Genomic DNA, 17,154 nt, shown 5'->3' on the forward strand with positions numbered 1-17,154 from the left:
GTATATGTTAATGGGCTGTTTATCTTTCAGTTGCCAGAAACATATTGTGGACACAGGTCTTTTGACAGACTTATTTATTGCAAATGTATTCTCAGTTTGTACTTTTTATTTTTATTGTTTCTTTTGATGAGCACACATTTAAAACATTTTTTATGAATTCCAGTTTTATGAAGTAGGCTTAACTTGCATTAAAGATTCTTATATGCATCTTTTAATTTTTTTTTGAGTTGTAGATGGACAGAATGCCTTTATTTTATTTGTTTATTTTTATGTGGTGCTGAAGATTGAACCCAATGCCTCACACATGCTAGGCAAGTGCTTTGCCGCTGAGCCCCAGCCCTAGCCTTAATATGCATCTTAAATTTGATTATTCCAAGAAAGATCAGGAAGGCATTCTATATTTTCTTCCTGAAGATTTATTGTTTTAGCTTTTATGTATAAGGGATTTCATTTAAAATATTTTTTAAATTTTTTTTTAGTTGTACACAGACACGATACCTTTATTTTATTTATTTTTATGTGGTGCTGAGGATTAGACCTAGTGCCTCACATGTGCTAGGCAAGTACTCTACCACTGAGCTACAACTCCAGCCCTAAAATTAATTTTTATGTATCATGTAAGATAGCTATTTATGCATTCAAAAAATATATGTATCTAGTATTTTTTGCACTATTTGTTGAATGAACTTTCCTTTTCTATAGAATTGACTTGGTGCCTTTGCCCTTTGTGTGTGAACCTTTTTCTGAAATTTGTATCCTTCTGGCTTGTGTATGCCCATACCACTCTGTCCTGATTACTCTAGCTTTATAGTTAACCTTCAGTCTGGTAATATGATTCATTTCACTTTGTTCTTATAAGAGAATTTTGATTATTCTAGCTCCTCTGCATTTGCAGATAAACTTTATAATTTGTCAATATCTACTGGAAATCTCTTGGATTTTGAATTGGGGTTGCACTAAACTTTTAAAATTAGGATATTAGCAATGTTGATTGTTCCATTCTATGAACACATATATTTCTTTATTTATTTAGGTATTTTTATCTTCTCTCAGCAAATTTTTTTAACTTCAGTGTAGTTTTCAGTTTCTTGCACAGCTGTTAATTTCTAAATATTTTATGCCTTTTGAGGCAATTTTAAATGATATTTTAAGTTTTACAATTATTATTGCTGGTAAGTAGAAAACTGATGTATGTGCATTTATTTATTTATTTACTTACTTACTTACCTTATCTTATAGCTTTTCTAAATCCTTTTTAGTTCTGGTAGTTTTTGCAGACTCCTTAGGTTTTTCTGTACCTATAATCATGTTGTTTGTGGGTCAGGACAGTCTTACCATTTTCTTACATCCCTTTTATTTTTTTTTTTCTTGCCTTTTTGAGATGGCCAGTATGTTCAGTAAGATGTGAATAAACTTGGTAAGAATCAACATATTTGTCTTATTCTTGATTAGAGGGAGAAACATCTATATTCCCTCATAAAATATGTTATTTAATAGGCTTATTTTTAAGTAAACATTCTTTATTCCCTTAAATATTTCTATTATATTCCTAGTTCCCTCAGAGTTTTTTGTCACAAATGTCTGGTGTATTTGATTAAATGCTTTTCTGCATCTTGCAAAAACGACATATAATTCTCTCCTTTCTGTTGTTTAAATCATAAATTCCTCTTATTTTTAAAAAGGCTTATATTAACCATGCATTTCAGGGCTAAAACACTCTTAGTCTTGATGTATTATTAGTTTTTATTTAGCTAGATAAAATTTGCTAATATTTTATTAGGCATTTTTGTGACTATGTTTATAAAATATATTGCTTGATAGATTTATTTTATTTGTTCAATTTTGATATCAAGTTTTGTTTGCTCCATGAATTGAAATAAGAAATCACATTCTTTATTTGTCTAAAAGAACTTATGGAAACTTGTTTTATTTTTTTTTCTTATATTTTTATAGAATTTCGCAATGAATCATTTGGCTCTAAAGTTCATTTGAGAAAAGGATAGGTACAGAATTATTCAAATTTCTATTCTACTGCATCTACCACTCTTTTTAAAGAAAGGAGCCTTACTCTGTTGCTCAGACTGGCTTCAAACTTGTGAACCTCCTGTGCCAGTCTTCCAAGTAGCTGGGACTATAGACACCATGCCCAGCTCTATTTCTTCTAGAATCAATTTTATTCAGTTAAATTATTTAGGAAATTTTTCATTTCACCTTCTTATTGAGTCCATGGACATAAAGTTATTTATAATGTTCTGTTATTATCCTTTTACTGACTATTGGATCCTCTCCTCTATTCCTAATACACGTAATTTGTTATCCATCTTTTTCTCATAATTTTACTTTTCCACTTACTTTGCTCTCTTATTTTCATATACTTTATTTTATATGCCATAAGTAAACCCCACAATTTAATATTTTTGCTTTCAGCAGTGGATTGTCTTTTAAAGAACTTGAGATGAAAGAAAATTGATAACCCTTTGTTACCTATATATTTACCACTTCCAGAATTTTTCATTCCTTCCTGTCAACCCAAGTTTTCATGTAGCACCATTTTGTTATTGTTTGAAAGAACTCCCCCAGCATTTCTCAAATGAAGTCAACAAATAATTACAAATTTTACTTTTTGAAAATACTCTTATTTGACACTCAGTTTTAAAATTTTAATTTTATCGAGATAAAATTCTGAATTGACAGGTTTGTTTGCTAATTTGCTTGTTTTAGCACTTTAATTATGTTATTTCATTTTCTTCATTCCTCTGTATTTTTTTGAAAAAAATGTCAACTATCATTTGTACCTTTATTCCCCTGATGATATTTTCTTTTTTCCCCTATTTTTTAAAAAAATATTTTTAGTTATAGATGGACACAATACCTTTATTTTGTTTATTTATTTTTATGTGTACTGAGGATCGAACCCAGTGTCTCACATGTGCCAGGCAAATGCTCTACCCCTGAGCCACAGCCCAGTCCTTTTCCTGTATTTTTGAGATTGTCTTTTTATTTTTGATTTTATGAAGCTTCTTTGTGGTTGTATCACTTTCCCATTATCTCTGTAAACACATTACCACAAACAGTGGCTTAAGACAGCATCAATCTATTTTTCAATTATGGAGTTCATAAGTCTAAAACAGGTTGTTGGTAGAGCTGTATCTTCTGGAGACCCTGTGGGTGAATCCATGTCCTGGTCTTCTGCAGCCTCTAGAAGTCATCTTCATTCTCTGGCCTGTGGTTCTGTATTTTATTCTCACATCTTCTCTGACTGACTCTCTTTTCCCATCTATCCCCTATCAGGACCTCTAAGATATTACTAGGCCCACTTAGTTCATCCAGGATGATCTCCTATCTCCACATCTTCAGTGTATTCAAAAAAGGCTCATTTTTGTGTAAGGTTTTCATAATTTCTGGGAATTAGAATGTAGGCATCTTTGTTATTGTTATATTGGGAATTATTCTGCCTATCACAGTGGTTTTCTTTATATTTACTCTATTTTAGATTGGTTAATCTCCTTGGATTTGAAGACTGATTTTTTTCCCCCAACACATTTGGAATTTTTTCCCACGTACATTCTGCTCTGTTTTCCTTTCCCTTTCCTTATGTATCTAAATACATGTATTGTAGTTTGCTTATTTTTGTCTCACAGCTCATGAAATAAAACATTTCTGTGTCTGCTTTTGAGATCAGTAGTTTCATTGACATCTTTCCATCTGCAGCAGCCCTCTTTACTTCAGTGTTCAATTTACTCTGAAGTCCACCCTGTGATAATTTCATTTTTCTTCTTCATTATGGATCACATTTTCTTTTTTTTTCATGTCTAGTTCCATTGATTATATATGCCAAGTAGATGATTCATTGAATGCAGTCTAAATTATGTTTCATTGCTATCTTGTATGTAGTGCTTTAAGAATATGTTTTATTTAGTTTTCCACTTCTTGCTTTACAAAACATAAAAAAGTAAGTTTAGTATAAGAGGTAAATACCACTAGTCTTGTATTTAAAAAATTAATTAGATATGTTTCTTCTCAGATTTGTATGTATGTATTTTATCCCATTGTTCCTGGATATATTGTTTATACTATCACTATTCTAAGTATTTCAGGATATTACAGGTTTGGGAGGAATGATTGGACAATTTACTAATGGATATAAAACTGAATGTTTCCTTTTATGGCTTCCTTTTTTTTCTTTTTGGTCTGCCATGAACTTATGTAGTTAGTCTCTACAATCTGTCTCCATTCTTTACTCCACTGAGTAAAGACCCCTCGAGTAGCTCACCGGGCGCTTCCCACAGGAAATGAAAACACAAAGGAGAATCTGCCACTGCTAGAGACATTGCTTGAAAAAAAGAATGGTGGTGTGTTAGCTTTCCTCTACTGTGACAAAATACCTCAGATGATCAACTTATAAAGAGAGAGAGAGAGTTTATTTTGGTTTATAGTCTTGGAAATGTCAGTCCATGGTCACTTGCACCATTGCATTTGATCCTGTGGTAAGCAGCACATCATGGAGAAAATCCTCACATTATGGCTATAAATGGAAAAGAGAAGAAGAACAGCAGGTGGGGTCCCAGTATTTCTTTCAAGGGCATGTCTTTAATGATCTAACTTTCTCCAGGTAACCTCTACCTTTTAAAGGTTCCACGACTTCCCAGTAGTGTCAAGGCCTGTGGATTAAGTCTGTAACATAGGCTTTTGGAGTACTTTTGAATTCCAAACTATTTCAGGTGGAAAGAAACTTGTTTTCTTCTTTCTTTCAGCTTGTTACTTTTTGTATTTTTATTTTTATTTATTCTTCCTTTGTATATGATGTAAAATACTGATTTTGTTTTTCTCTATGTAGCATGAAATATTCCCAGTACCATTGGCTAAATTAGCCATCATTTCTTCAATAATCTGTAATGCCTCATCAACAAATTCCATATTCTTACCCTTATGAGTCTATTGTGTTCTTTCTATTCATTTCCATTATTTTAATTAGTGTATCTTAAAATATTGCATATTTCAGTATCTAATAGGGAAAGTTTACTATCTATTGCTCTTTCTTTTTTCAAATTATTCTGTTACTTGTGGACTTTTGTTCTTCAAATTTAATAATAGAATACATTAACAAGTGTATTAGTTATGGTTCTCCAGAGAAATAACCAATAACTTGTGTGCACAAGTGCATGTATGTGTGTATGTGTGGAGACAGAAAGAAAGAAAGATTGGAGAGATTAGTTGGGCAGGCAGGCTAGAGACCTGGGAAGACTTGATGTTGAAGCTTGAGTCTGAAGAAGTCTGCTGGTAGTAGAATTCTTCCTTCTAAAAAGATCAGTCTGTCTTCAAAAAGTTTTCAATATAAAATTGGGGGCTTGGCCAATAAAATAAGTCACAGAAATGAAATTAGAAGAAAAAAATTGCAAACTTTCTAATATTTCCACTGATATAATCCCATACATATAAATTCTATGAAAATTCACAACAAAGTATTAAAAGTCATAAGAAAGATGGCTGATATCCTATTCTGTTAAAAAGAAATCAATAGTCTTCCACCAATCTAGCAATAGCTCAACAAATATGTCATTTATGATATTAACAAAATCAGTAAATACATGAAACTTTTATATAGAAAACTTTAGAACTTTATTGAAGGATATAAGAGAAAAATAAGTGGAAAGCTGTGACATATTCATCAATAGGACAATTCAATACACTACTGATCCTAATTTTACCAAATTAATATAAAAATTCAATGTCATTCAAATTAAATACCAGAAATACCTTTTGAGGGAATCTTATTGTGATGATATGTGAAGTGAGGAATAATATTTGCTCTTTCAAGTTTTAAAATGGTTCTAATCTGTTCAATTTTTGTATTTGTTATGCAAAAGTTTTCAAATTACAGTTTTTCCTGAAATTTTCTTATCTGGGTTTTCTAATTGATCGCCTTCATAACATTCTCACGTGATTTTCAAAAATTCTCTGTTATATCCTTAGCTATCTTTTGTCTTTCTAAAAGTAATTCAAATTAGTGTTTTTCTCGTTTAGTCTGGCAAGAGGTTTGTTTGCAGGTTTGGTCTTCAAAAGACAAACAGCATCTAGTGCTGTTGATGGTCTCTGTTGTCTACTTTGCCAGATGCTGACTTCTGCCTTGAGCATCCTCATCCAGGATGAGGCTGATTGATGGGCAGGGCTGGCAGCAGAGATGAGGAATGGGGGGGGGGGTAAGACTTGCTCTTGCTTTATGACACAGGGCTTACCCACCGTGCCATCTGATGGCAGGTAGAGTAAGGATTTGAGTAGACGAGCAGAAGGCTTGAGAGGAGAAGAGGAGAATAATACCTAGAGGAGTACAGAGAGGAGAGACAGAATCTCAAGTCATACCTTGGACCAAAAAAATCCTGTAGGGGACTAAGTGACAAGAGATGCACTTATTCAGGGACTATCATAGTCTTCCTCTCCAGAAAGGCAATACTTGAAATGTTACAAGAGTAGCACATGCCAAGTTCAATAGTTAATTGCATTCTTAATAAACCAGTGTCGTCTTATTGCTAAAGAACTCATTCTAGGAAATCATAGGTGTGTGTGTCTCTTGGTGGCTGTTTTAGTCAGCTTTTTCACTGCTGTGACTAAAAGACCCAACCAGTACAATTTTAGGGGAGGAAAAGTTTGAGAGCTCAGGGCTTTAGTGGTCTCAGTCCAGAGATAGCAGGCTCTGTTCCTTGGGGCTCAAGGTGAGGTGGGACATTATGGCAGAAGAGGTGGTGGAGGAAAGCAGCTCACACGATGATTAGGAAGCACAGAGAGAATTTGCTTGCCAGATACAAAATGTAAACCCCAAAGGAACACTCCAATGACCCGCCTCCTTCAGCTTCACCATGCCCACCTTTAGTTACCACTCAATTAATCCCACTAAGGGAATAATTCACTGATTGGGTTAAGACCCTCATAAGCCAGTCATTTCTCCTCTGAATTTTCTTGCATTGTCTCACACGTGAACTTTTGGGGAATATCTCACATCCAAACCGTAACAGGACCTATAACTATATAGGATGTTAAGCCTTGACCACTCTGAGAGATGAAAAATAAATTTTGCTATTCAGTGTTTTTAAAATCACATATGCCCTAAATAATTGAACATGTGTCTTTTACAGTAGGAGAAATGTCTTCATTCTGCAAGCTGATGATGGTGGTTCTTCTTGTGAGCCTGCAGTGATCTTGGGTAGATGCTGGTGGGCCCAGAGAGCTGGCACTGATAGTGATTGAACTCTGCTTGTTTGTAGAACATGTAGAGCATCCTAATCTGAAAATCCCAAATGGGACCAGCTGTGAAATTAAAAACTTTTTGAGCATCCACTGGGTGCCACAGCTGAAAATTTCACATCTGATCTCATGTGCCCAACATCAAAATGTGGACACACCAAAAATAACATTTAAAATTAGCTTTAGGCTATGACTGTAAGGAGTACACTTTATGAAAGGTGAATGACTTGAATCCCATTCCCCAAGATTTTTCATTATGGTTTTCCAAATAGTCTAAATTTTGAAAAAACAATCTGAAATCTGAAACACTTCTGGTCCCAAGCATCATGGCTAAGGAGTACTCACCTGTTTCCATTGTTGTCCTATTTTTTAGTCTGAGAAGATGGCTTCAAAGTGCTTTATAGTGCTGTCTAGGCCCCCTGATTCTAAGGCGGTGGAAAGTGTTGAAGCAATTTTCAGTTCTGTTAAACTCAGAGGAATACGTTCTTAACTGGCAAATTTTGCATTTGTAGCTGCCATTCAGCCTAGTTAAGGTGAGGTTTGGGGGAGATAAAACGGTATTTCCTCTAGTGGATGAAATGGATAATATCAGGTACATATTGGGCTGAAAAGTACAAAAAGGCAAAGGAAATATATTGGGGAATTTTTGAAGGAGAGACAGTGGTTCAAATCCACAGCTTAGATAGCAAAAAAAAAAAAAAAAAAAAAAAAAAAATCCTGGAGGATCAGGTGGAAGTCCAAAGTGAAGTTCCCCTTGCTCTCTTGTTCTCCCACTAATGGAATAAAAATGTTTGTAAAGCCCTCTGTTCAGCGTGTGCAGCATCGAAGGTGTTCAGTAAGTTATGTTTTGGCTTTTATTCTATTTTATTTCCCTTCTTTTTGTCTCTGTCTATTCCTTCTCTTTGCATTTATAGTCATTTTTTTATTGTTCAGATTAATGCAAAATCCATTCAAAACATCAGATAAGGACAACTATTTGGCAGTCAAGTAAATGCAAATTGGCTTCGTAGAAATCTCAATTAATAAGATTTTCTCCCTCTGCTCATAAAGAGCCTTATGGCAGCACGCTGATAGTACTTTCCTTTTCCCGAGAGTCAGTCTTTTAGATTTTTGTGCTAGAGTTACTGCTTGATTACTTTTAAACTTTTACTTCATTATAAATTAATAGAAAAACAATTTGCCAGTATCTTTTAAAGTTAACATTCACCTTAAGTAATGACACAGAAGTTCTACTCCATTCTATGTACGTAAGAGAGTATATATCCACCAAAATATGTGTACTGACAATAGCCAAACGTCCACCTGCCAAAGCATTGGGAAGAAATAATATTTGCTAAATGTCAGTCAAACATAAAAATGAACAAAAGATGTCAGACACAGGTTACAGACTGTGTGATTTCTTTTCCATGAAGTCCCAGTTCAGGCAACATGAACCCATGGTGATAGAAATCAATAGTGGTTGCCACTTGGTTGGTGGGAGGACTGTGGTAAATGTCAAAGGGGTGTGTGGAAACCTCTTGGCTGTTATAAGATTTTTAAAGATTGATCCAGATAAAGTTTTATGCTTACTGTATGCAAATATTCATTAAGCTGTTGAATAAAATTTGTGTACTTTATGCATATCGTGTACCAGAAATGTATGATTTTCATTCATCCTGCAAGGATAAATGATACGGAAGGCATATATTTTTACTCAGGAGAATTTTGACTTGATTCAGAGTCACTGTTAACTTGACTCTTCATTCTGTGGCTACCAAGGTGAACTGAGCTCTTGTGATGTTTTTATTTTGATCCTCAAAGCTCTCTATAGTGTTTTTAATTGAACAATTACCATTTTGCATTCTATTTGTCTTACACAGGTTAGAAATAGTTTGAGGAAGGTTAATGTGCAAAGGAAAAACTTCCCCACATTTGAAAAATAACCAACGTTAGGCTGCAGATTTAAGAATGGGATAAATATAATTTAGACATTAATCACTATGTACTTTAGTTTCTTTATATCCTTTGTGTAGTACTTACATAGGTTATTTAATGGGAATAGATTAATACAAATGGAAATCTTTTGTATTAGAATAGTGTGGCCAAATTTAGATTTAAAATGCATAAAATAAAAAGTGGTGATCAGTGGAAATTCATGATAAACTCATCAAGAGCTTTGACTATGTAGCTGTTTGGTGGTAACAGCTTATCTGACGTTTCTTCTTATACTGATGGCTAGTGAATTTTAGTATGTTTATCAAAATCCCTTTGGACATGGGGTCTCTAGTTCTCTTAAGTAAGAATAACTTCTGGCTCTCTTTCAACTTGTTTGGCAGGCTGCCCTGCAAGTCGGGGGCCATGGAGAAAGGCTGCACCAGTGTCGTGAGGTCATGCTTCTAACGTACAAGTCCATCCCCATGCAAGTGGACGGCGAGCCCTGCAGGCTGGCCCCGGCCATGATTCGGATCTCCTTGAGGAATCAGGCCAACATGGTACAGAAGAGCAAGAGGAGAACCTCCATGCCTTTACTCAATGAGTGAGTCTGCTCCTCGCCTACCCGGGTTCCCATGAAGACCCTGACGAGCAGGTCGCAGAGCATGTGCATGGTCTGGGACCGCGCTGTTGGGAAGGGGAGAGAAGCCCAGGAAACTCAGCGGTCCCTGGTGTCTCTCCTGGGAACGTATTCTTTTTTACTGTTGTTGCTTATTAAAGGATCCCTTGACCCTTTTACTTGTTACTGTATGACAGATGATTCTTCACTGGCCACTTGGATACACACATATCCTGGCAAAAATCATAAGAGAGATTTTAGGGTCATACAATGTACCCACATAAAGCGTTCTTTTGGTTTGGGTTTAAGGGGCATGCAACTGGCCGGCTCTTTACTCAGGTCCCTGGGAGGGTGGTGTTCCTCCAGTAACAGAGGTTGGCGGTGCTGGCCTGTGGCTTGCCTCTGTTCATTTCGCATCCCCTTCTGCCTGTTGGTGAATGGTGCCTTTCCTGGTGTTTCCATCTGGGGTCCTGTGGACTTTGGTGCTTCAGCTCAGTTCTGCTTTTCTGTGCAGCATCCTACAATCCTGACTTAACCAGACCTATTATTTCTACTCTTAAACACCTGGTATCCCTATTGGGCTCTTTTCCTGTTTTTAGGTGTTTTGATTAAGAGAATTGAGGTAAGGCAATAATGACTCAATAACTTAGAATGCATATTTGTTTTTCGATGTGCCTTACTCCAATTGGCGATTTAATTGTCTGTTTGGGATTAGAGAAGTGGATGGAGAAAGAAGGGGCTTTGGGGCACTTTTGGAGTACTTTCTGTGTATCATGTCCCTATGCCTAAGGCCATTTCAGGGCTTAGCTTGAGCCATTCTCTGTCACAGTGAGCGACCCTCAAGAAACTCTTCCTGTTTGTGGCCTGTGATGCATGGTTCCTGTTTGTACTGAATGGCTGGCTTCCTCAGTGGTGCCTGTAAAGCCACATGCTTTGCCACCTGTTCCTAGACTCAAGGTGATAATCCACAGAAGTTCCTAGAATAACCACTGACACCAGTGCCATGGCTCCCGTAACCTCTCTGGGGTGGCAGATGTCTAGGAAGGGCGGCAGCCAGGGCTCTGCAAGTGTTGTGGTTGGCATCTGCTTCCGAGTCCGAGGCTGGGGGAGAGAGGTCCTCTCCCTCCTTCTCTCCCAGAGCCTGGATTTTTTCTGGAATGTTGCCCAGCTCATCTTCCAGAGCTGCTGTGAAGTGAAATTTCTTGCTTTATTTACATTTTGCAGCTGATGAAACTCCTAGCCCATTCCTGATGCTTTTTATCCTTCTTACTTTGTCCTTTCTTCTAGGTTGAATATGTAATTGCTGAGTTTGTATGTTTCAAAGGTGGGATGTCAGCAGTCGTACCTGGTTCGCCACATTTCCTCGAGAAATGAAAGTTAGGCCGTGAGCCATCGGTTTGGCAGAAATCTATGAACTAATAAATGAAAAGCCACTTCTGAAGTTACCCCATAACCTATGGGGTCGGGTCACATTGATAGATAGTCTAAAGAGATCGTGAAGCTAAATGTCTTCGATGTCTGTAAACAAAGAACTCACAGCCTCATGCCTAGTGTTTCTGTATTTTATAGACAGGAAGTTGTATTCAAGTGTTTCAATTCCAATAACTCTTACCCTCTGTTAAGAATTAAAATTTGCTAAGTAATCATATTGTTTAGAATTTACATGGGGTTTCTTCTCATGGAAAACTAAATACAAGTAAAAAGTTTTTCTTTTTTCCCCCTTCTTTGTCCTCATGGCAAATACGACACGTGATGTCATTTCCTGTACTTAGCTGGGCAGGTATTTAAGAAGCAGCCTCAAAAATGCAGTTCTTTCTGCCCACCAGGGGGCAGTAGTGTTTTCATCAAAACAGCCCCAGGCCTATGAAAGACCTATGTGAAGTGGGAATAAAAACATGCTTTTCATTTCTTAAAAAATAATTTAAAAATGAATAAAAACCAAATATTTTATTAGTACAGATGGAAAACTATGATTCAACACCACAGTTTAAGCATATCGATACAGATAGCACATTTCTAAAAGAAAGCAAAAACCTAGTTACTAGTTAATACTTGCTCACTGAACGGATTTCTTTCACCTTGATCTTCATTCACCCTTTGCATTTAGATGGCTTCTATTTCACTGAAAGTCAGGTTTTGAAATCTAACTTTTTCCATGGGATTTCCAAGTAGAGGGAGTTTCAAGTTGAAGGTGGGGCTTGCCTTTGAGGCTTCCTTCGACCTCTGGCACTCCAAGCACTCCTCTGACTTAGCCATTGTGTGTGAAGTTCACTCTTGCATGTAAAGAAGAGCTACTTGAAAGACTTCTCATTCCTTTATTTTCTGCCTTCCTTTCTTCCTGCCTACCTTTTTTTCCCTCCTCTTTCTTGTTTCCTTTCTTCTTCCTTTATCCACTAGGACTAATTTTTTTTTCTGTTTTATTTTATTTTTTCTGTTTTATTTCTCCTTTCTTTCACATTAGAGGAGAAAGGGAACTGCTCTGCAGTGTCTTTAGAATCTTAGCTGACACACCTGTGGGTGTTCCCCATAAGGGAAGGCCAGCCATTCAGGTCATCTTAAGGAATGTGCCTGTCTCACAGCATGGAACTGGGAGGGCTTGAGATTTCAGGGCTGTGGCTCCCTGCACAACTGCTTCTTCACCAGGACAGTGCTGCTCTTCCTCCTGAATCTGATCTTTCTCTGGGAGGTTGCATCTTAGACCTCTGACTTCAGCCTGGGTTTTTGTTTTTGTTTTTTCCCTTAAAATTGAAAAATCATACCCAAATATCTTAATTCACATTTTTACCTTAGTATCCCATAACATCCTCAAATTATATGCTAAAACCTGGACTCTTTAATGATTTCCTTGGCTTCTCCTTCTTGCCATCCACATGAGCCTATCCCATCCATGTGTGTGAATGGAACCACCCTCCACTCATGCACAGTGACCCCTGGAGTCATCTCAGTCGAGTGCATTTTTTGACATCTGCAGACTAGCCACCACTTTCTTTGAAATCTGCCTTCTATTTGTGCCCCAAGTCTTTGACTCTCTCCCGGAATGCCTTCTCTCCTTGTAAGACAGCCTTAGTTCCAAGGTCATATGAGTTTCCTCTTGCAGCATTGCTGAAATATCCCGGGGTTCATTTCCCTGCTCCCCCTGCTGCTGCCTTCACATAGTCTCTTCCAATACACAGCTAAGATGGTCTTTCCAGAAATGAAAATCCCCATTCCTCAGCTTCACAGGCCTTCCTGGTCATTGCCTTCTTGTATCCCTTTCCCTCAGTGTCCTCTTCTCTCTAGTTCTAGGTGTTAATTGCCCCCTTACTTGGCTTGATTGCTTTCATCACACGGTTTACTGAAATGGGGCAATGGCTGGTTTATCTGTCTCTGTTCTTTGGGGAGGCCCTCGGGTTTTCCCCTTGGGATCCCAGTGCCGGTCCTGTCAGTGACTCGCCCCTGGATAAGATTCGTAATGCCATCTCGACCACTGTGTGTCTCAGAAGCCATTACTAACATAACAAATCTAAAAAAAATCACAAATATAATGATGCTGGAGAATATGTTTGGATCACCTTTTATTGTGAGTAGAGGATACATATTGAATAATTCCAGATTTGGGGATGCTAGTGTTCTTGCACAGCCTGGGGAATCTCGAAGGCTGGATGAGATCCTAAATTTGCTAATCTCAAGGAGGGGTGTGGGAGGCCAGCGAGTGGCTCCATGGGGAAGTGGGGGCCTCCTCTCCTTGGTGTCCTGGAAGACCTGAATGAAGCAAGGGCGGCCATGGCCACGCCTCCTGTGCCCGCAGCCCACCCTCCCGCCTTGGCCTGTGTCTGGTCGGTCTGTGGCTTGCCTGGAACCAGCCCCTTCCATGTGTCCTGTCGGCTTCATTGCTGTCACCAGCTTCTCTGGATGATTTCCATGACTGGCTTGATTTTCCTTTCGACCATTGTTGGTGATGCGCTCATTTAATTTCTGTTTAAACTCTGTGTGTCTCTCTTTCTCTCCCCGGCTTGCTCCTTGTCTGTCCACGCTGTCCTGCTGACTCTGTCTTCGCTGCTCATTCCCCGCCGCCTCTAGCATCCACCAGGTGCAAGCTGCGGACCTGAGGCGAGTGTCTGCTCCCCCCGGCTCCTTCTCCATGTGAGTACAGTGCCATTGCGTTTTTACATTTTGTCCCCAACCTCTCCTGCTCCTCAGGGTTCCACTACCCGCGGCGTCCTTTCCCTTCACAGGTCTGCTGCTCTGCTGAGGACACCTCCTGGCCACGATTGCTGTCTGGTCCCCTTCTTCGATTTGAAACGGAAGCTCTGATACCCTTCATGCTCTCTGTCTGCATCCATCCTTTAGGATTAATGGTTTCATGCAGGTTGCAGGGGCTCTCCTACAGCATCCCATACTAAGCACTGTTTTTTTGGACTGCGGACAAAGCCTTAGACCCCTCCATGGCCTGTGGGTTGGGGTAGAGTTGAAGGAAGTGCCTACCCCGTTGATGTGTCATGTGTGGAGTGTTGGGTGTCTGTACGTGAATATTTCTCACTGTAATGAAAGGTCAGTGGCCCGGGCTGGGACCGAGTTAGTAAAATGTATTCTTAGATCCATTTAGTAGTCTGTGCACAGTGTACTCAGGATATTATATTTGTTTTCTGCCCAAACCAACCAAATAAAAGGAAGATATGTTTTTGTAGGATTTCACATCAGGATATTTTGATACCCTTCCTCTGTCTTGTCCTCCACCTTTTCTCCACCTCCTATGTACTTACCTAGCATTACGTATGTATCAGGCACTTTATGTATGTTAACTTACTCTTCCGACAACACTATGCCAAATCATTCTCTGTTGTGCATACAAGGAATCTGACGTACAGAAAGGTTAAGCAACTTGCCCAAGGTCACAAAGCCAATAACTCAGACTGGGATTCAAACTCAGTCCATCGGGATTCAAAATTCCTGCTCTTAAACATTGACAATCTGCTGCCTCTCATCAGTCAGGATTGTGTGTATTTCTCAAGGCCCACTGGAATGATTGCTTCCCAAAGACTTCTTCCTTAGTCTTAGTGTCAGAATTAATTACATCCCCACTGGAGCTTAGTATTGATGAATCTATTATAGCTCCCGAGGTCTAACTTGGTATTAATCACTATGAGCTATCTGTATATCCCGCTGTTGACAGGTCTATTTCAGATCATTGCCAATATCTTCTTAGGGATCTTTGTGTTGCTGGCCTTGTTCACAGGTCTAACACGAAGTGTTCTGAAACCCCACAACAGTTGGTTGGTGGAATGAATGAGTAGAAGAATATATCTAGTGGGATTGAAAAGCAATGCCTGAAGTTTAGTTTAGATCTTACTTTCAATTCTAGTCTTATTTATTAAAAATGTATATTCATGAAAAAATAATTATTCTGCATTTGCTTACTGTCAGAAGCTATTTTATGCTGTATATCTAGTGGTGAACACCACAAAGCACTGCTTCATGGGGCTTAAAGTTGAGCAGTCAAAAATCAATAAGAAAATGAATTTCTAATTTGAAGGTTATTGCTGGGGCAGATTCTACTTTCTGTGTTCAGTAAACTTGAGTTTGATGAGTGGCTCATAATGATCCTTACTGTTGCTGGTTCCAGTGATAGATAGCAAAGCTCTCTATCCAGTGATAATGTCAACAACAGAAATGTGTCGGTAGTCGCTGTATTTCCACCGTAGGTTCAGTTTAGGTGACATTTACCTTTTCGCCCTGTCTCTTCCAGGGCTTTGTGTGTGTGCCACAGTGAGGTGGATTGCCATGATAGTCTCCATGGGCTGTAGCAAGCCCTGTCCACCTTTAAAACTTAAATATCAATCAGAAAATATTTCATATCTGTATGTGACATATATTAAATGCTACATGTTATAGATTTTCTATGTATAACCAATAAAACATTTATGTAATCAAAATGTATTCAATCTGGGTGTTATTTAAAAATCAGGTAACAGAATCTTATCTGATTCTAAGGAGCAAGGAGAATGGAGAAAGGCCAAGTGCATCAATGTGTTTTATGTCTTTTTATATTATAGCCATGATAGCTTAGCTTTGATCCGCTCTCAGACTGTTATTGGCTATTTTCAGGAATACTTAAAAATCATGTTAACATGGCTTTGGTCCCCATGAAAGTCAAGAGCCCTGGTATCATCATGCATTGAGATTTTCTGATTCGTTTCGGCTCTCTGATTTGCCATTCTCAGTTCAGAGCACCTCTCTCTATTTCTCTCTTTCTCTTTTTAAACAGATGATCCTTTCTTTCAGAGAAGCCTCTTTTTCTGCTGCTCCCCAAGCAAATGTTGCTTTCTTGAAGCAGCTTGAAGTAATCCTTTTTAAAGTAATCCTTTCTCACATGCTTCCTAGTGGCTTTTCTGGAGGAGAGAGAGTGCACAAGGGTGACAGTGTGATGCATGGATTGTGAGGGATTGCAACGTACTACTAACATCTGTGTCCCTGCAAAATCTCAGCTTTATGCTTAGAAGAATTCTCAAATTTTTTGTTTTGATCACATATCACCACACATAAGCTGATGAATTTTAATCAATGGTATTTAGTGGCTCATTGCTAGAGGACAAAACAAAGAATATTTCTCCACAAATCTGCCATGTCACGAAGTTAACAAATTCTTTAAAATTAAAAGGTTTCCTGGTAAAGTCTTCCTTGAAGCACAAATACACACAACTACCTTTCGTTAATCATGAAAAGTCACATTAAATGCTCCAACTACCAGCTCCTCTTTAACAAATGCCAAAGAGTATGAAACTATAAAACGTTTCTTTCTTGCGTTCATTTATCCTTTAGTAGCTCCCTTTCATTAGGTTCCATTTCCCTCCTGCTTTTCTCCCATCAAAATGAAACCATGTGACCCAATTTATACTTAATTCATTTTTTTTTTCATCTTTCAAAGAACATTGAGTGCTTATTTCAGATAGCAGATACTCAGTGGGATGTTGAAGCTAGAGATCAGAAAGCTAAAGTTTCTTCCCTGGGGGGATGGAGGGGGGTGAGCATACCAGGAACAGAGCTAATTGAGTTCCTACCCTGTGATTGCAATATAATGTGACACGCGTCCCAGGACAGTTTATGGTTGTACTTCCACGTGACTGACGTTTTATTGAATATTTCTTATGTTTGCTTTATTTTCTAATATTTAAAGTTAACATACAGGAATACTGACCTTTCTGCAGCTTACTGGTGCTCATACAGTTCCAAGGGTTTGAGTCATGGATAGATTCCTGTAATCACCACCATAACCAGGGTACAAATCACTGAATCACCCAGAAATGCTGCCTTTTATTCTACCCACTTATAATCCTTCCTTCCTTGTTCCCAGCCTTTGGCAACCATTGTCCACTGTGGTTTTGTATTTTTGATACCTTTTAAATGGC

At 38.1% G+C, this 17,154-nt stretch overlaps 1 protein-coding gene across 2 annotated transcripts in view; it reads left to right on the forward strand.

The window, feature by feature from the left end:
* Dgki (diacylglycerol kinase iota) overlaps positions 1 to 17,154 on the forward strand; it is a 404,075-nt gene that overhangs the window by 265,002 nt on the left and 121,919 nt on the right. The window contains exons 20-21 of one of the 2 annotated variants that reach the window (XM_076860225.2): positions 9,555 to 9,754; positions 13,829 to 13,891. In XM_076860225.2, the coding sequence (XP_076716340.2) occupies positions 9,555 to 9,754; positions 13,829 to 13,891 (263 nt within the window). The remainder of the gene's footprint in view (positions 1 to 9,554; positions 9,755 to 13,828; positions 13,892 to 17,154) is intronic. The other variant, XM_076860226.2, reaches the window with a different exon arrangement.

This window comes from Callospermophilus lateralis, chromosome 1 (genome assembly GCF_048772815.1).
Source record: "Callospermophilus lateralis isolate mCalLat2 chromosome 1, mCalLat2.hap1, whole genome shotgun sequence".
In the NCBI taxonomy this organism is placed as follows: domain Eukaryota; kingdom Metazoa; phylum Chordata; class Mammalia; order Rodentia; family Sciuridae; genus Callospermophilus; species Callospermophilus lateralis.